The sequence below is a fragment of the Anguilla anguilla genome, chromosome 17 (genome assembly GCF_013347855.1).
Source record: "Anguilla anguilla isolate fAngAng1 chromosome 17, fAngAng1.pri, whole genome shotgun sequence".
Lineage (NCBI taxonomy): Eukaryota > Metazoa > Chordata > Actinopteri > Anguilliformes > Anguillidae > Anguilla > Anguilla anguilla.
In genome coordinates, this window is record NC_049217.1 from 11,557,909 (window position 1) to 11,578,091 (window position 20,183).

Consider the following 20,183-nt stretch of genomic DNA (forward strand, 5'->3'; position numbering starts at 1 on the left):
ATTCATTCCCCATAATGGCTCCAACGCCACCCTTTCATACATTGTGCTTCCAGTGCCCCCTTTGCAATCTGAGTACCCCCCCTGGGATCTGGTACCGCCCACGTTGAGAAACCCTACTTTAGCCCGCTGGGAACATGTGACATTGAACAACCCCCTTTTCAGCTTGGGGGTGATTTTCTTAGCCATGCCCAGTTGGTGGAGGGGGGGGCGTGGCGTGGCTGTGCGTCCTTGCCCCTCTCTCCTCTCTGTACCTCCATGCCTCTTTGCGGCAGGCAATGTCAGTCAGGATATCATGTATTTCCTCTCAGCCACACACTGCCTCCAAACCTCCTGGACGTAAGAAAGTGTTTGACATTTTCTTCTCCTCCGCAGTTGTATGTGCGTGACTGTCTGCCGTGAAGACGTGCGCTCACTGTCATACACGTACATAAACTCACTCAGCCAGACACACACACACACACACACACACACACATTTGTTTATGGTGAGCATTTATTGTGTGTGTGAGCATGAGTGTATTTGCAAGCATGCATGTATTTATGTGTATGCGTGAGGTGGGTGAGGACTACGCAGGGCAGGTTTGTACTCCGACAGATCAGCGCAGACAACATCCTCTTGTTTTGCCGTGTGTGTGTGTGAGAGAGAGAGAGAGAGAGAGAGAGAGAGAGAGAGAGAGACAGAGCGGCAGCTCTCTCACCCATCCCCACTGTGCAGCAGCTCTCTCACCCATCCCCACTGTGCAGCAGCTCTCTCACCCATCCCCACTGTGCAGCAGCTCTCTCACCCATCCCCACTGTGCAGCAGCTCTTGATCCCATTCCCCAGGTGCAGTGGTGTGCTCCTGAGGCAGGTCCCCTGTCACTGCTGAAGCTGACTCACCACTCAAGGGCCTGTGTGGTTAAGGTTGTGCACAGTATGGTTCTAGATGGGAGTGAAAAAAACTGCCCTAGGTAGAAGTGCAGGTAGCTGGAAGCCGGCAACTAACTTGCTTAGTTCGGCTAACGTGCAAATGAGCATATGTTCACTTTCATGTATTAACAGCAATCATAGAAGCCTACCTGCTATAGCTGTTCAGTAAACAACTGCACAGTCTGCATGGACTGTTATAAACAACTGCCTGGATTACAGAATTAAGCGGGAAAGACTAACCGACAAATTTGTATGTTGTCATAGAGCAGTAAACTTTCCTGCCCAGCCTTTGTCAGTTTACGTGGCGTTAGCAGAGTATTAGCCTCCGGTTTATCGTCATTACGTGACAAATGCGCAATGTCTTAAATAACTGTCTGAGTCATGTTCATGCTGGTTGTGTGTTTGTTTCTATCAAGCGTGTGTGGACAGGCACACAGTCGTGGCGATTGTGGTTAGTTGCCATGGCTGTCAAGCCTAAAGTTGTATCTCTAAACATAGTCGTTGAGTGACTTCCGTACAGTGTGTGTACCACGCTGCCTCTTAATGTTAAGGAACACATAGTTTTGTGTCCTGCATGTGTAAGCCGTGTGTTCGTTAACTTGGGAGGCATTTCTGACCATGTGTAGCTGTATTTTTTTTTTTTTTAAATGTTAGATGCTGTGATTATTCATCATAGAAACATTGCGATTAATGGCAAGCGAAAGTTCCTCTTTGTATCTGATTATACGGAATATATTTGTTTCTATCACGAGAGCGATTGATGTTGTGCTACTATATTGGGTATTGCAGACAAATATTGGGTATTGCAGACAAATATGCACTGCCACAGAGGTGATGTCTGTTCACAGAAGACGAGTGTCTATTTTGGGGACTCTGACAAACACATTATTTTTTGTGAGGCTGACTTGAACTCTATGCTTTACGCTTTGCTGTGATAGACTAGTGAAAAAAGTAAAAATACTTTGATTCCCACCAGTAGTTATTTATTGACGTTTCCCGCATGTTGTACTGTTGTACTGCCTGATTTTATTTACGAAGATTTAACCTGTCTTTAGTGAAATTAATTATGGAAAACATTTATTAACGGAAAACAGTTTAACAGGATGTTCCCTGAAATGTTTAATATTTAAATATTTAGTTCTCCTCATTGAACCTTGAAGTTGTTTAAAAAGTCAAGTGACTAAAAAAAAACCGACTGGGAATGTGCTCAGTTGAATGTCCCGCTTTGCTCTGCAACTTGAGTGGGGTTGGAGTGGATTGCTGATGACATCACAGCACAGGCCGTCTCCAACGAATAAGCTTTGGCTTCCATCATGAAATGATGCGTCTCTCACTGCATGAAGCCAGCGTGCCTGCCCCACCCATAACACTGAGCATTGTGGGAAATTCCTTCACTCTGAGATTTTCTTCCTGACAGTTCAGGCACCATTGTTGTGCAGAAATGAAGGGGTGGGGGCTAGGGCATGGGTGGCTAACACTTAGCTTCCAGAGCTGCAGGTCCTGCTGGTCATTGATTCTCAGCACTAGATTGATCAATTAAAGCAGATTATTAGTTACATTTAACTTGCCTCATCTTGTGTCTTTGGTATAAATTGACTAAGGGGAAAACGAAAACCTTCAGAGCCTGTGGCTCTCCAGGACCTGCGTTGGGGACCCCAGCAGACCCTGAGGCTCTCCAGGACCTGGGTTGGGGCCCCCAGCAGACCCTGAGGCTCTCCAGGACCAGAGTTGGAGGACCCAGCAGACCCTGCAGCTCTTCAGGTTTTGGGTTGGATACCCCTGAGCTGGGGGATGGAAGGGGATACTGGTATAAGGGATGTTACAATGCTGACTCTACTGACCAGGTCTCTGAACCTGAACCCTGACAGGTCCAGGTCACCCCATTTAATCTTAATCCTCAAGTTGGCCACACAACTCTTGCCTCGTCTCTCCACCCGGCCCTGGAAATATGAAGCATTATTCCTGCATAGGGACACTCTATTTTCAACCAGCCTACTTCTTTTAAAAAACATCCCTCCAAGGTACAATATCGCATTAGAGGCAGCCACAGTTGTGCACAGTGCATAGCTCTTGTCAAGTAGGACAAGTAGGACAGGAGGGAAGTGTTAAAGGAGTCTTCAGACATTGTGTTTACTCTTTGATAAAGGAGCACCTTTGTACCTTACCGCTGTGCCTAGGGAGAGTCTATCAGCAATTCTAAGTAATTTTTGAATGTGGGATTGAGCATTTGGCAGGAATTTGATCTTGAAACCAGGCATTGCAGGTTCCCACCCCATGCAGAGCAGTTTTTCAGCTGTTCATTAAAGTTCCATCCCTGCTTTGTGGTGATCTTGGTACATTCTTCCCTCAGCATTTGAAAAACTGCAAAATCTTTCAGCTGGTCCTTCCTTCCAAGCCCAGGTCAGATCTTCTCTCTGGTCCGATTGACAAGGCCAACCAAGCATGTCCCCTGTGTTCGTTTTTTTTTTCAGCTAGTAGTGGTACGTGCCCTTGAAGTCTGCCGCTCCTTACATTGTCAAAGAGGAGTTTCATGCAAGTGGTACTGGTGGGGCTTTTACCTCTGAGGCCCACTGCTACAAACAAGACAAGAGCTGAACTCTTGTGCCAGCCAGTCAGCCTGACTGAACTCCCAAGCTGGCCAATCACAGCTCAGCCTAGTTGCAAGTAGTGAATTATGGAGGGGGGGGGGGCGCTCTAACTCATGCCCATAATCCCTGGAGGACCCTCGCTATTTTCCTCTCCCTTTTTCCTCTCTCTCTCTCTCTCTCTCTCTTCTGTTTCTCTCCCTTGCCTGTTCTCTGTCTTCTTACCTGCCGAGGAGCGGTAGTCAACTTGCCAACGCTGCGGCCGACAAACGTCCAGGTGCGCAGTGAAGCTCTGAACCGTCAATCTCTGTGTGATCTCAGAGTTCCCAAGAGGGCGATACAAGAGGGGGGGGAAGAGGAAGAAGAGTGAGATGAAGACCAGTTGCTAAAAAGAAAAAAACCTGTGGATCTGAACATGCAGCTGGTTTGGAAGTGTGGAGGAACACCCTTCACCCCCTTCTGGCATCTCGGAGGCTGAGCTCCACCCTTCTTGGCTCCTCGCCATAGACGCCCCCAGACCCGTCCCGCAGGCCCTCCGCAGCAGATAATTAGCCGCTAAAGCGATGTGAGGAATAGCCCCAGGGCTCCTAACGCTGCTCGGCTCCCCTCCATTTGCCGGAGAAACCGAATCCTCGGCACGCGTCGCACTGGACTGGAACCGACCGGCGGAGCCATGGGCCGGGACAGGAGCTTCTCACGGCACTTTCGGTAAGGTCTCGATCACTGGTGCCCCCTGCTCCAGGGACCTCACTGTTCATAGCCTGCTTTTTACGCTGTGCGTTCCCGCTTGGCGCAGCGACTGTGGAAACTGCTGTCTCTGAGTACTCAGATGTTACTCCGTTTACTACTTGCTTCTCTCCGTTGTTACTCTGTCAGTTTGTTAGTTGCTGTTGCCGTTGGCAAACTGAGGGTGGAAACAGCAGAGAGCCGTTCTCTGGAATGAGACCACCTATTTGATTTATACTCTGTTGCGTCTGTTGTATAATGAGGTGCTGTAGAAACGGTTAAATGTGGGTGCTGCTCGTGATAGCCTTATGAACACAGTGCTCTTTGCTTACGTGTAGGACGTTAACTTAAAGCGCGTACCGCCCTTCGTCTGAAGGACTTTTTGAGGCAGTGCTGTCAGCGTGTCGGTGCCAGGACTCATGTAAAGCTGGCCTCAGGAGCGCAGAAACAGCTGCCGCTGTAAACGCAGGCAATTTTAACTGGACCTGCCCACAACAAGAGCACGTGGAGCACAACTCTAAGCTTCTTTAAAACGTGTCATGAAGTTGAATTACATGGAATTTCATTTGTGAAATTGTAGTATTAAAAGCACATTTTTTTTTTTTTTTTCCCCAAACACTTGGGAGCATTTTATTGGATTATTCACCTGTTAACCTCCGTGATGATTTTAAAGCTGTCGGTGTTTACCATGCAGATGAATAAGCCAGGGGCTGCTTCAGTCTGTCCTCTCACTTCCCACAGAAAATGTGGAGCGTTTGTGAGCATCGCTGCTACTGACGTTGGGAAGGAAAATAAAAACACCGCGGCCCTTAGTTCCTGATGCGGCACTTTGATGCAATTCAGCGTGGCACTCCCTGGCTTTCAGAGGGGCTATCATGACCAGTGAGGGTCCTCTTAATTTGCGGTCACGGTCAGTCAATGTGGTCTTATGGACTGAGCAGTCTTGCACTGTAGTGCCCTCCACTTTGACCCGATTTTGAACAACCCACCTTTCATAAATCTGTCAGCTATTTTATTGGTGAAGAAAAAGAGGCAAGAGAAGAAATTTCATTTCTGTTCTGTTGGTTGTACATCACACATCTTTGTTTTGATAATATTACACAGTGTAAGATCGGTGTTACACTTCTACATGACATGGCTAGCGTCACAGTGCACTAGTTTCCATGGTAATCTGACATGTATGGTGAAACCTCCTTGACTGGGTTATCCAATTAAAGACACAAGGTTGCTTTAGTCATTTTGCCAGTTTGAGCTAATTTTCTTTTTGCTTACATTCAGTATCTGCATAGAAATGTAACATGACATTTAATAAAGACTTGTATGTAGCTCTAGGACAATAAGGCCAACATGAGGGAGTTACAGGTGAAGTGCTAGGTGTGTAACTACCTGTGTACAGTTGTGCATTGATATGCCGTGGCTAAGTTGGTTACAGTGATGTTGAGCACGGATTCCAATTTTATTTCAACACTTCCACCAGAGACCCTTTTTCTGATATAAGGGGACAGGGTTGTTTGGGGATGTGTTTCCCAGTAACCCACAATCACCTGCCTACCCCCTTACATTGAGCATACATTGCCATGCTGATGTAGTCAAGCCAGAAGGTCCAGCATGTTGGGTAAAATTCAGTGCCTTTCTGAGAGATGTGGCTTTGTCAGGTTCCTCCGCTCAGTTGTCATTCTCTGAGAGGATTTGTCCTTGATTTGTAGAGCCGCCTCCCACCCACGTATTTAATTTTAGATTCCTCTTGACCTCCTTCTAATTGGGGGCATCTCAGAAACTAAATGAGTTTTAAAAGCCGGGTTTGCTGGATTTCATTTCCACTTGTTAAATAAAATGGGGAAAATATTTCTCATATTGCAGGGTACTCAGCAAGTAATTTTTTTTCCCCAATTAGGCCAAAAACACATCTGTATGATGATCTTTCCAAGCAGCAGGCGCTGACAGGTTACCAGTTGTTCCAAGTGAGAGGTTTGCCTCTCCTCTGATCAGCACTAACTCTCTCCTGTAGTACTGTGTGGACTGTAGGGTGTAAAATAGTCACTGTCTGTCCTGTAGTACTGCATGGCCTTTTGTTTTTGACTCATTGATGTTTGTTATCATTTTTAACCTGGAAAGTGTCTGAAAAATATGAATGATGTTTGACTGGAAAAGACATGCTGAAAGTTAGAATTTCGATTGATCCTTATTTAAAAAGCTGAGGGTGGATGTTCTCTGAAAGTTACTGCTGCTGTTGAAAGCCTTCTTTTTGTTGCCAAGATGTGAGTTAAACCAATCCGGTTGAGTTCTGTTGGCCCTGGTTACCTATAACATGATAGGGTTCAGTCTGAACCTGCTCATCCTTTCAGCGATTTGTTTGGTGCATAAGCAATCACACCATTTTGCATGAAAACATGTATAGTCAGAGATCTCAGTCTCTCACTGCTAACACTTTTTCGTGCGAGGTGAATCAATCTTCACTGCGTCTCTTCTGTTGCATCTTTCAAATAAACAGGGGTGTCATCTGTCCTGCAGCCTCTTATCTTTTCCTGCTACGCGTGTGCAGAGCCGTGTTGCAGGTGTCTCTCTGCTCCAGAAAAAAGCCCTCTTCGTATTGAGGGTACCGATGCTAATTCCGGACGGGCTGACCTCAAGGTTCAAGCACAAGGTTTGGAGACGGGACTGGCAACGCGGCTATCTGCACTGACCCAGAATGCAGGGAGGAGGGCTGGCACGGCGTGTGTGGTTGGGTCACCCGAGGGGGGGAAATGCAGTGGAGGGCCTCTTCGAAAACTTAAACAAATCAAACAAGGTTTCAAGGAGCAGGGACTGTTGATTACTTACGGTTTCACCGAGGTCTTTTCCTTTTGAGTTGGCTTCCATTTTCATAAAATTAATGTTTTTTTCTTGGCTATGCTTAGATTGGCCTCTAGGTGGAAACAGGGAGCAAGTTTAAGAGTTGCTGTAAAACCAATGTGCCCCACTCACGGAACTGCCAGTTCTCCGCACAACAGGAAGCGATAAAGCTAAGACACGCACCAGCTTTGATTCGCAATCAGTGACCTGCTTCGTCCAGCTCTGATTGATACCATTCTGTTTCCATGGAGACCTCCGCAATAGGAGCTCATTATGGGGAGCCACACACCTCGCTAGCAGTTCCCTGCCAGACCACGTAGTTTTTGATTTGGTAGACAATGTGATCATATACTTTCCCTTTTATCTCTGGAACGATCGTCATAGGTATCCATCTTAATGCCAACTGTTCTTCCATATAGCACAAATCACCATGCAATCTCAAAGAATGTAGCAATGTGAAATATTTCTGTTATTACGGACTATAAAGCGTGAAAAAAAGTTTGATTGAATGTGGATAATTTAGACTCAGTCATTGGATTACGGTTGTAAATGATTAAAGATAAGAGATTTGTTTAGATATGTCTCACTCATAAGGAATTGGATGCTCCACATTGTTAGGTAACTGGAATCTTGTTTTTCAATTCCAAATATGTCATGCAGTGTTTTGTTGGGTTTTAACATGTGTGACCGAACATAGCAAGAATGTAGTTTCTGCAAGGTAGCTGTGATGCACATTTTAATGTTGATTATTAGATGGCAGTGTCCACCATACAGTGAAGCCTAGGTCTAAAATATTCATACAGGTGCATGCAACTCAGTGATATCTCTACAAAAACAATTTCAACATAAAAAGGTATTCACATACACAAAATGTACTTAAAAATTTGAAGAAATCTTTTTGCTTACCAAATTATTGGTGTCAATGATGCCAAGCTACAACTAAATTTCACCAATATAAGTATTTCTACCTTTACTCAATTAACTTGGGTCTGTGTCTTCATCTTACCAGCTCAATAGAATGTGTTCATGTGTGCGTTCAGTATATGCAATGTTTACTAGTGTCACTAGTGTGTGATTGGAATATGCAGTGTTCACTAGTCTCAGCATTCCTTTGTGATGCCTGTCTGACCCACTGAGCATTTGTGCAGATATGCTCTTCACAGCTATTAAAAACAGGCTTTGTGACATTGCTTGAACTTTTGTTTTACATCCTTCTCTTACATACTTGCATTCACTTGTTTTATATCCTTTTTCCTCCTTGAACTGCAAACTTTTATAAATTGTACACCAAAATGAAAACATCTATAAAAAAGTTTAAAAAAGTAAAAATTGACAAAAATGTTCAAGTTCTTGATCACAGTCCCTGTTCCTCGTTCTCACGGTTCGTTTGCTCTCCTGTGTTACTGTCTGGCTGTGTGGTGGTGGGTGTACTCCTCTCTACTTGCTTTAAAAAGTTTCAGGTTTTCTTGGATACTCACCAGTTTCAGCACAAGCTGAAATAGCCAAGTGTGTCGTTTCTGAAGCATTGCATTCCTATACTACAGATATAGCAGTAATCTTCACTTCAGCATATCTTGCATGTTCACTAGCAAACTTTCTTTGGTTAGTGGTTGCAAAGATCAAGCTGTACGCTGACTAGCCATTTCCTATAATGTGCACATATTCGTATAAATAATTTATGACGTGGAACAGCTCTGTGGACGATATCATATTCAGATTACTCTAAACGGTATCACCACATTTACCCAACGGTCTGCTCAACAGCTTGTCTCTCCCGTGGGGGCGCTCGTCCTGAGCTTGAATAGCAGTCGCGGGCAGATCGCCGGAAGCTTTAGTATCTGCAGTAACTGCTCATCCAAGATGGCGGACCTCAGGGCATGTTCGCCTGTGGAACTTTATGAATAAAAGCAGTTCCTCAAAAGGACTGACACAAAGTGATCTGGCAATTTGGGAATTCTTTAAACATCAGGAATTGATACTGGCATGCTTAGAGGGGAAAGCAATTGTACCTCCAGCTTTAAAATGGCATGGATATGCTGCTGCAACATGTAGTAAATGTGGTGATATGTTGCAATATGTGAACACGGTAGTAATGTATATAATTGCAATTTGTTTTTTGATGAGGTTCTATTTTTGTATATTCCATTTCCATGAGTGGGTGGGGAGGTAAGATTAAAACCTTCCTCTGTCAGCCTGACTGTAAAATCGGAGACGTTCTGAAATGGTGGCGAGTGGACGGCGTGGGACCACGCCCATCTTAACCCCGCCTCCCCCCCCCTGCTGGCGGCTGGAGGGTTAAACATCCTCCCAAAGACATCCTCATTCATCCCACGCGTCCTAAGTTTGTCACGTATAGACAAGGCGCCCCTGTATCCCCCTCGGAGAGGAGAGCAGTCGCAGCACGCTTCCTGTCAGAGTCCTGGAGACGGAGAGCGCTGATGCACAAGCAGGGAGAAAAAGGAAAAGGGTGGTTGTGAATTTCCTGCAGCAATTTCCCTTCAAACTCCTCTTGTTTTTTTTTTCCACTCACCCATAACTGCACATACTGAATAAACCTCAATTCGGCACTGAGCTCCGCCATAGGAGCGGGAGGGAGGGAAGGGATCAAGAGAGATGGAGAGAGAGAAAGAGGGATCAAGACAGACAAAGGCTAAGAGAAAGGGAGGACAGAAAGAGAGGTAAATATGCCTCAGCTTGAAAGTCTTTGACCTAAGTGCTGCTTTTATGTTTGAAGTTCATTGCAGTTAAAATTTAATTTGCGGCCCCCTTTCTTGGTAATCATTCTTAATGTTCTGACCATACATTACTTTTTTTTGTGTACATGTCATTTTCAGTTGATTAACCCAGATGGTTGTTCATTTTGTTTCAAAATGTTTTGTCTGCATAATCTTGTTTCATGTACCAGAAAAGCTCATTTATTTAAATTCAGGGGAGGGGAGGAAGACAGGAATAAATGAGAGATTGAGAGAGGAGGGATGTTTTGAAGTTTGAGAGAGAGTTGGAGGGGCTGAGTTTGTGCAGAGAATAACAGAGAGGGAGATGGATGGAGTGAGGGAGACTGTTTGAAGGGAAGATAGAGATGAGATGGATATGAGAGGGCACATGTTGGAAAGAGAAAGAGGGAGCGAGGGAGACTGGGAGAGAGAGCAAAGTGGGAGGGAAAGAGCGGACGGATGAGCTTGCAGGTGGGAGTTTGCGATACCGCGCTCTTCCACTGTGGGGGGCTGTCACTGCACCTCACCCCCCCCCCCCACCTGGCATCTCCACCTCTCCCTGTCTTCGTTTCTGTTTGTGCCTCTCGCCCCCTCTCTCTCTCCCTCTCCGCTCTCCCTCCCTCCCTGCTCAGTCTCGGCTCTGTTGGGCTGGGCGGGTGCGGGTGCAAGCCGTTTCCTCTCAGCCGCCGCGCTCTCCGGCTGGTCTGTGGCGCTGGAGAGTGCCGAGCTGCGCGGAGCTGTGACTCGCGCTCGCGCCGCGGTTCAGACCGAAAGTCGCCGCGGTGACTTCGGCGGATAATCTCAGCGTGCCGTCGCCGGATCCAGAAGCTCCGTCCTCCGTTCTAACGGGACTCAGTGGTGCTGCGCTGCTCTTTTCTTCTTTTTGTTAAAGTTATTTATTCTGAACTTCAGTCCCGCTGAAAGCCAGCCGGCTTCTGCCATGTTTTAAGTGCATGCTCAGGCATCATCCTTTCTTTAGACAGCTTCTGAACTCAAAGTCAGATTGAAGTTAGGTTTTTTTTTTTTTCCCCGTTTGCGTTCTTTAGAGTACCTGAAATTTTGGGTACCTCCTTAGCCCCTCATTTCACACCCCAGGACCGTACAGTTGAGAGAAATACGTACGTTATCCCCCCCGTGTCTCTGACGCCCCCTGGTGGTGGTGTGATGTTGGCCAGGATCTTCATCCCGCGGAAGCACCGGGAGCGGTTCGACGAGGTGGTGTCGCAGAGCCTGGTGGGCCGGATCCGCCGGGGGAAGAGCCTGAGCGAGCTGGGCCAGAACCGGCTGAGGCGGAGCCGCAGCGAGGGGCACCCCCAGCGCCTGCTGGTGTCCACCCGGGCCAGCTCCGTGCCCCGCACCGCCGTGGAGTCCGGCATCGTCCCCCCGGCCCGCGGCCTCCGGAAAACCACCTCCCTCATCGCCGGGCACACCTCTGCTTTGGCCCCTCCCCCCTCCAGCTGCAGGTCAGTGAACCCTCCCTCACCCCAAACGCACTCCCTCTCACACCAGTGCTGTTTGCACAAGCTGGGCGCAAACAGCACTCATGTGAAACCATGTGACTATTAATACCCTCTGATACAATATAAAGCACTTCCTGTTTCATCTCACATTCTTAGTGTTTGAAGTGTACGCAGCCGGATTTTCAGTGTTTATTCAACTTGAGAGAATGCTTTTTTTAAGCCTTTGCAAACCGAAAGTTAAGGGAGGTTGGTTCTCACCATTGTTGTCCTGCATAGCAATGTTTACCAGGTCGAGGAAAATCCATGGTCAAGTATTACCTGTCAAGGAAAAAAATGTAATCCAAATTGTCAAGGAAATAATCCTTTCTGAGTTTACAGAAGGAACACTGTGATAAGGCAGTATTGCATGCAGCCTGGAGAAAATTTACAGTGCAGCAGTACGGTGCTTTCTCTGAAACAAAGCTGAAGCAAAGTCTCTATATACTCTGCGTTTTAGGTCAAACCTATATGCTTATCACATTCTACATTGATTCTGCCATATTATTCTAGTTCTCACTAAATCCGCTCATAAGCTAAACATATTTATCTAATGGCTGGACAAAACAGCTTTGTCTAACTGCTGATGAACAAACAGACACATACACGCATGCGATAACTTAAAAAATGATCTCTTGAGTGTACAGAGTCTTCCTCTGTATTTGGTCTGTTTCTGACATCCTTCTGAATGGTTCTCCCTTCGTGGAGATAGCTGGACCTTTTAAATGTTCCTGAGGGAGGTTTTGTGTGAGAAGAGCTGAGAGGAACTCATTACCGCCCGATAGCCTGTAGGCTGGGGCAAAATCACGTCTCTGCTTTTATCTAGGGCTCAGATTGGAGGAAACGACGCTGAGTAGCACTCAGGTTACTTATTCACTCACTCACTCACCTTCAGTCACTCATTCACTTTCTAACTTTGACACTCAATCACTCACGTTCACTTTTTTTTTTACTCGTGCTTGGACACACTCTCAGCAGAGCTGCCCTGTAATATGTTGTAATGCCGTTTGTGCCTCTAGGGGGCGAGCGTGAAACGTTGAGCTGTGTACCTTATCAGTCCTTGTGTCTATTGTAGAAACTCAGTCCAGTTTTAGGCGATTTGATTACTTGGCCTCCTGCAGACAGCACAGAGGCATGTGAAGGCTGGCATTCAAACCCAGTCAACATTACGCAACTTCTCCTCGTGCTCATGTTTCCCTGGGGAGTTGCCGTGGAAACCCCTGCAGATGCCAGGGGAAGTGGAGGATGCGTGAATGGATTTGATTGCGTGCCTACGCCTGTGAGTGAGTGTGTGTGTGTGTGTGTGTGTGTGTGAGCTGAGAGGACTTCCCGCATAGTTCTGATCTGATGTTCATGTGTGATGATCTTGAGGATGGAGGCGGTTGTGGCACTTTGTGACGTCAAGGGCAAGATCGTCCGATCGCAGCTGTTCATTGGCACAGATATGTGCTTGAAAGAATGCCCCCATTTCAGAAGTCCCTTTCACACCTTCACACATCTCTAACAGCTCACCCCCCCCCCCCCCGCCCATTACAAATGCATTATGGGTAACTGAGACCAGAATGAGACAACATCATGAGAGCAATGGCATTTTCAACTTCCAGAGACACGTTAGATGCTTCTGCAGTTGCCATGTTGAGATAAAAGTGTAGTGTATTGTAATAAATAAAGGTGTGTTGTATTGAGTGGGAGATGAATGTGAATCAGTGGGCTTTTGCAGGCTTACCTTCAAGCTCAAAGCGCACTGCTAATGCTGCTCAGTTTTGGCGATGGAATCTGCGCTGGGCTCGACAGGCAGTGCTGTATAACAGTCTGTGGGCTAGTCACCAGCCCCGTGTGTGCATTTGTGTGATGCACCTCCTGACGTCCCACCTGCTCCCTGGGTTTCTTCTCCCCATATAAAGATTGTGGTTACACAATATCACCGATCAATGCGAGACACATAGCTGCTTATTATAATATTAATATTTAATAATTGCTGTGATTAGCATCATGCTGCTGAGGATGTGGAGACCAGGCATTGTTTATTTTATCTGAACCTATACAATATTTCATTTATGAAGTATTTTAGAAGTACAGAATGTATTTCTGCGGTTTCTGTATTCTTTCTATAGTTTGTGGAGAACCCTTTGGTGGACTTCCAGGGGTCCCTGGACTCCAGTTTGGGGACCCCTGTTGTGGAAGTCCAGGTCATCCCTAATCCCTTTCCTACCCCCATCCCAACAGGGATAAAATGGAGCCAAATATTCTGCCAATTCAGGTTATACATCCCACAGGTTAAGGTGGTGGGTGTTTTCACATGGGAATCAAACCTGCAATCTCCTGGTTACCTTCCCATGCCTTTAATGATCATGCCCCACATCCATGTGCCCTGTAAACTTTCCAACAGGTATTAATGTCTCAGCTACCTAATGAAAGTGCATAGAATCCAGGATAGCGGGTGTGACTGGTGTCTTTCTTCATTCCAGGCAAGACTGTTGCGTGAGAGGTTTCCAGTCTCTCTCCTCTGTAATGCCCCTCTCTCCTCTGACAGGACGGTGCGAGTGCACAAGGGAAACAAGAGTTTCGGGTTCACGCTGCGAGGCCACGCCCCAGTCTGGATCGACTCGGTCATACCAGGTACCGCCCAGATCTGACCTGTTATAGAAGACCCGTTATAGAAGAACCGTTAGCATCATTAGAGACAGAGTTGCATTACAGAGTGTTTCTGCTAAACTTTGCTAATTACACCACTGGCTTTTAGGAGTTTGTGTATGACATATACAACGGAATTACTCCATATACCAGGGATCTAAATCTGGTTCTATAGGCCCATGGTGTCTTCAGGTTTTCAGTTGACGATTGGCTAAATAGTCCACACAACTTGTTTCCATACCCTTAACTGATGGCTGATGAAACCTCAAAAACTTGCAGCCATTTTGGCCCTCCAGGCTTGGAGTTTGAGATCCCTGCTGTACACGAAATCCGGGATAGAAATTACGTGGTCCTAATGCATGTCCGCTTAGGCCAGTCCAGGTTTTACTAGAAGCTGCTTCAGTGTGTGGAGTAGAAGCTGCCTGACAGTGGTACTCACCTGGAGTGTACTAGTGTGTAATTGGAGTCGTTTTCAGCTCAGTTAATGTTTGTACATTTCCCTTTATCCTGTCACATAATAGAGATGAATTTGCGCGTATGTTGAAGTGTTCTTTAAAGGGTAATGTCGGTCTTGGCGGGTGCGATTCGTGTTTCTGACATGTGGAGATGGTGAGTCATTGGAGCGCTAAGTATTCATCCATCTGTGAGCGGACAGATTTATTCACTCATCCATAACCTGCAAACGCACTGAGTCTATTCAGAGACTTTATCGTGGGCTCCCTCACTATACACTTTGCTCACTACGCTGTGTCTAACCTTCCTCAGGGTACAGACACAAATGCACGTTAGCTTTTGGGGGAAAGTACTAAGGATTCACTTGTGATGTTATGTTGTTCATAGAATAGCTTGTGTGGGTGGCAGAGATGACACGAAGGCATTTTGAGTTCCCTTACAGAAATGGACTGAAATATGTGTAATGGCGTAGGAAATGTTGGCAATTTGGGCATTTGCCCATGTACGGTGTTTTTCAGTCTTGGCAATGCATTGTTTTTCACTGCAGTATATTCCGTTCCCATAAGTGCTCTGTGGTATGGGGTTGCTCATCCAGATCAGAGCAGCAGGTGGAGGGAGGTGATGTTTGGGGCACGAACCACACGCTAGACACCAGACGGCACCTACCCACACTACATGGGCATGAGTTACATGCACAGATTATACCAGAAATCTTATTTCTGCCGATGATTTTGCAGTAGTAGTAATGTAAATTCAACCACCGCCTTCTCCTTCTCCCACTGAGCAAAAACCAGAATCTAGACATCTTGAGGGACGAAAATCTAGGTTGAGAGACGTTTTGACATAAACGGACTAGGTTAAGCCCAATTTAGCTCAGGTTTTACCTGTATATAGCCTGGCTATGTCCCGGTTGGCTAGAAAACTTTCACCGAATTTTCCCTCCCTCTCTTTCTCTCTCTCTCTTTCTCTTCCTCTCTTCCTTTATCTCTCTCCCTCTAACTTGCTCTCTCTCTCCCTCCATCCCTCTCTCCCCCTCGCTGTCTCTGTCACTGTCTCTCTTCCTCGCTCTCCCTCACTTCCTGTCTTTCCAGGAAGCCCGGCAGACAAGGCTGGCCTGAAACCGGGAGACCGCATCCTTTTCCTAAATGGGCTGGACATGCGGTATGGACCAGAACCAGCCACGGTCACTCCGATCACAGCCGCCCAAACCATAACAGTCACTCGCTATGGTCAATCAGTCACTCCTGCTGGGATGGGAACCTTGCGCTAACTCTAACTTGACTCAGCTACCCAGCTAACCTACTGTCAGTGGGTAACATTCTCTTTGAGTAATAGGTCACAGCCACAGGCTACATTCACTCCCGGGGGGCCAGTTCAAACATTAGAACATTGTCATTATCAGTCTGTTTTACTACGTTAGCTGTATAGTTTTGGAATGAAACAAAGGCTATTGGAATAATGGCTGTGTGTCCTGAGTGTCTTTGGCAGTTAGTGCTCTGACAGCATGAAGCCCAGGTGCTGCTAAAGTTCAAAAATGAGTAGTCCACAGGAGGTGCAATGCTTTACGAAAAAATGCTTCATTCAGTTCAAATGAGAGTAAAAGCGGAATGCTCCCTGGACTTGAATTTGCATATTGAGTGGGAAATTATTCCAAATGGAGTCAGCAGCCAGACAGGCTCCAATCAAAATTCAAAGGTCCATCAAAGGCTGCTCAGAAATCTATAGTCCTTTTTCACAGAACTCAAAATGAGTGTATCTGTCTGTTTTTCTGGCCCATTGTTTGTGCGTGTGTGCGTGCGTGTAGGACGTGCTCCCATGAGAAGGTGGTGTCGATGCTGCAGGGCAGTGGTGCCATGCCCACTCTGCTGGTGGAGGATGGGTTGATGGGATTCCCCCTGGTGGAGGTGGAGCCTCTGGAGGGGCGGGGCACCCCGCCCCCTGCCCAGCGCTCCCCGGTGCTGACCTCCCTGCAGTGGGTGGCCGAGATCCTGCCGCCCAGCATTCGCGTCAACGGCCTGACCTTCGCCCAGCAGCTGGAGCATCTGCTCACCCACAGCGAGCGCTACGCCTTCTGCAAGGCCCTGCAGGCCTTCTTCCAGCACCGGTAACCAATCAGGAGCTCACACAACCTGGTGCTTACCAATGAGCAGCGTGCATGTGCAGTCTTCCGGCACTGCTAACCAATCAGGAGCTCACAAAACCTGCCTTTCAGCACTGCTAACCAATCAGATCACACACAATGGATTGCATTTATGGAGTGTCTGTCTTCTCATGATCAGTCCCAATGAGCTTTACAGGCACTTAAAATGTTTTATGAAAAATTAATTTATACATAATTTATATATAAATTATTTATATATATTTTCTCTACTAGAAACATTGCAATTGAATACGTCTTTTGAATATTCATGTAGAGCTGTGGTCAGTGACAGTACTGGTGAATGTGGATGTCATTGGACACGCCTCTTCATGTATATTTTTGGTACCTCCCACACTTAGGCAGTAGAGAATGGAAAGAATACTGGCGCTGACCATCTGGTTACTTAAGAGAAATCAGTGGGTTAGATTTGCTCTGAGAACCCAAGTTGTGGTAAAACAATCTTATAGGTCATGCCCCTCTTTTGTGATTGGTCAGGAACTTGGACACCCTCATTGTGGACGTGTTCCTACTGTTGGACACACCAGCCAAGCAGGTGATCTGGCAGTTCATCTACCAGCTGCTGACCTATGAGGAGCAGGAGCACTGTCAGAGCAAGATCTCCCGTTTCCTAGGTTACAGGGCCGCAGGTGGGCACACCGTGGAGATACACAGAAGTTACACAACTTTTTTACGTAGTATTTACATTGCATCAGTTTATACAGCTGGATACATACTGAAGCAATGCAGGTTAAGTGCCTTGCTCTAGAGTACAAGGGCAGTATCCTACCTGGGAATCAAACTTGTGACCTTTTGAATCACTATATATTCTATGTAGTGAGTACATGGTGTAAAGATTTGTTCTGTGTGTATGTTCTGTCCATGGTGTGTATGAATGTGCTGTGTGTTTATGCAGCAGCAGCAGCGGAGCCTGACCCCACCCCCGAGCCTCAGCGGCGTAGCAGCTCCATGCGCGTTACTGGGACGACCCACAGGAGCAGCGTGAGGGGGCGGAGCTCCGACGACTGCATCATCGGCACTCACCTGGGCAAGGGTACGCCTCCTCGTCTCTCGCACTCACCTGTCCGAATCAGCCTCGCCTCTCCTGTGCTATTCATTTTCACCTGTCCAAATCAAGCTATTCATTCTCAGCTCTCCAATTCACTGTCCTGTCGACCACTCACTCACTCACTGACCTCTCCTGTGGAAGGCTGCATGTGCATCAGCATTAAGCTCCAGCCATGTTAAACTCGCAGCCTCACATAATGGCAGGCACACACAGAGAGCTCTGTGTTGCAGGACTGCGGCAAGAACAGGAGCTGCAGATTAACGTGAAAGATAGCATCAGTTTTCCATCCAGCTTGTGTGTCCCTTGGGTTTCATAAACTTGGGCATTAGACAGCAGAGAACGTTCTCTCTCCATGTGTTTCCCCTGCAGCTCTGAAGAATTATTTAAATTATCTCTGTTTTTTATGGAGTTAACTCCATTAACTCGCACTCTCCACTGACACAAAAAAAGGTTTGGAGAAGTGAAATGTTTGTGGTGGGGGTGGGTTGTCCTCTCTAGAGATAATCAAGATGTAATTGAGTTGGTAATAGCCTCTATCGTTTACAAGCTACCGCCTTCCTGTACCGTGTTCTTTGTGACAGGAAGGATCCTTGTGGACATCTCTTAGATGAGACATTAATTTCACTGTCTGTAGTATAGGAGGGTTGTGTCTGCTTTCTGAACCCATTTTAAATTGGGTTCCAAACACCAAAGAGCAAGTGGTTCTTGTGTAACTTTTTTCTTGTGTGTGTGTGTTTTTATTTATTTTATTTTTTTTTTTTTTTAAAGCATGCAGTTTAATACCTTCTGTTGTAAAGGTTAGCACAACAGTCTGATATATATTATGTTTTGTGACTGTGACATATTCAACAAAACTGAAGACTGTCATATTGTAACATAAAAAAAACTGTCTAGATCATGTATTTTAATCTACAAGAGTGAAAGCCTTATTTTATATTGACCACAGAATTCTCATTGTGTGAGAATGAGCTGGGGAACAGAATTGGATACTTTGCGATGAGAGTCATGAAAAGCACTACATTTTCAGAGCACACATGATGAGAAAAACATATTTGAATGTAAATTTTAAGAATTTTAAACAATTTTTTTCCTGTTCAAGGAATATTGAAATATTTAATCTAAACCTGGCAGCCCTAGAGTGAGTGGACTTGCGTGTTGTGTGTATGCGTGTGTCTACGATAGGGAGCTGACGGTTTTGAGGCCAGTTTGCCAGACAGCGCCCCTTCTTGTGTGTTTCAGGAATACACCAGGAGCCAGCAGAGGTTGGGATGGGGATGAGGCTGACCCCGGGGGAGAGGCAGTCTGGAGACGGGACATCCCTCCCAGAGACACCCAACCTGACAAACGTGTGTATCCCTCAAAGAATTTGCCTTATGTACCTGCTCAACCAGTGTCATGATCCAGGGTCGCTTCGGTACTTTCCATTTTACACCTTTGTCTTTTATACAGTCGGATATTTCACATTCACCAATCACTATTATTCAGACCTACAGCAACAAAGCCAGTCCTGCCAGTCCTGCAACCACATTGTCAGATTCAGTGACATTGCTGCCAATTGAATTCACACAAATTTAATTGAATTTGTAACAGCCGACTACTGTGTGCTGTTTCACTGCTTCTATCTTTCTCTCTCTCCCTCTCATTCTCTCTCTCCCTCACCCTCCCCCCTTCTCCTTCTCCCTGTTCCTGTGAGTACAGTTGTCTGCAGTGTATGCTGAGTTAGAGGGTGTGTATTCAGGGAAAAGGACCAAGTCTAAATCTCTGAAGATTTGTCGCAGCCCTGCCCCTGATCCTAACCCCACCCTCGATTGTCTGGAACCCGATGACCTGATACACCCTGCGCCTCTGCACTCTGATACAGGTACACACACCTGCATATGTACATGCACTCGCACACACACACACACACACACACACACTCTGCACACTGATACAGGTACCCACACCTGCATATGTACATGCCCTTTCACACACACACACACACACACACACACACACACACACACTGCACACTGATACCGGTACCCACACCTGCATATGTACATGCACTCGCACACACACACACACACACACACACACACACACACACACACACTGCACACTGATACAGGTACCCACACCTGCATATATACATGCACTCACACACACACTGCACACTGATACAGGTACACACACCTGCATATATACATGCACTCACACACACACTGCACACTGATACAGGGACACACAACTGCATATATACATGCGCACACACAGACACACACATTGCAGGCTGGCCAACGGTGTTTCCCGTCCCCTTGCAGGAAGTCATATTTCGGGGCCCCCCATGCCCTGGGAGGAGGATCTGTCTGACCCTCAGTACCAGTGTTACTCGCAGGGTGGAGAGCCCAACCCCTACATGAGTCTGGACAGTCCCCCGTCCTCGCCGCCACCCCTGGACTACCCCCCTAGCCCCTCCTCTCGCCGCAGGAAGCGCTTCACCTTCTCCCGCCCCCCTCAAAGCATCGACACAAGCAAGTTCCTGGATGCCCTGAACGAGCAGCTAGGCCATCACATCGCCTCTGTGGATGACTTCCTGTCTCCTGAGAACGACTACGAGGAGGTAGGACGCCCCAGTCTGCAATTGACG

At 46.7% G+C, this 20,183-nt stretch overlaps 1 protein-coding gene across 9 annotated transcripts in view; it reads left to right on the top strand.

Annotated features, from left to right (window-relative positions):
• Positions 1–20,183, top strand: part of grid2ipa (glutamate receptor, ionotropic, delta 2 (Grid2) interacting protein, a) — a 43,518-nt gene that overhangs the window by 11,704 nt on the left and 11,631 nt on the right. For 7 of the 9 annotated variants that reach the window (XM_035397722.1, XM_035397718.1, XM_035397719.1 and 4 more), the window contains 9 exons: positions 10,941–11,228; positions 13,795–13,880; positions 15,440–15,509; positions 16,153–16,452; positions 16,984–17,135; positions 17,402–17,539; positions 18,794–18,900; positions 19,253–19,415; positions 19,858–20,156. In XM_035397722.1, the coding sequence (XP_035253613.1) occupies positions 10,941–11,228; positions 13,795–13,880; positions 15,440–15,509; positions 16,153–16,452; positions 16,984–17,135; positions 17,402–17,539; positions 18,794–18,900; positions 19,253–19,415; positions 19,858–20,156 (1,603 nt within the window). Of the gene's footprint in view, positions 1–3,700; positions 4,202–9,621; positions 9,730–10,940; positions 11,229–13,794; positions 13,881–15,439; positions 15,510–16,152; positions 16,453–16,983; positions 17,136–17,401; positions 17,540–18,793; positions 18,901–19,252; positions 19,416–19,857; positions 20,157–20,183 lie in introns of those variants that run through there. The other 2 variants (XM_035397727.1, XM_035397726.1) reach the window with 2 other exon arrangements.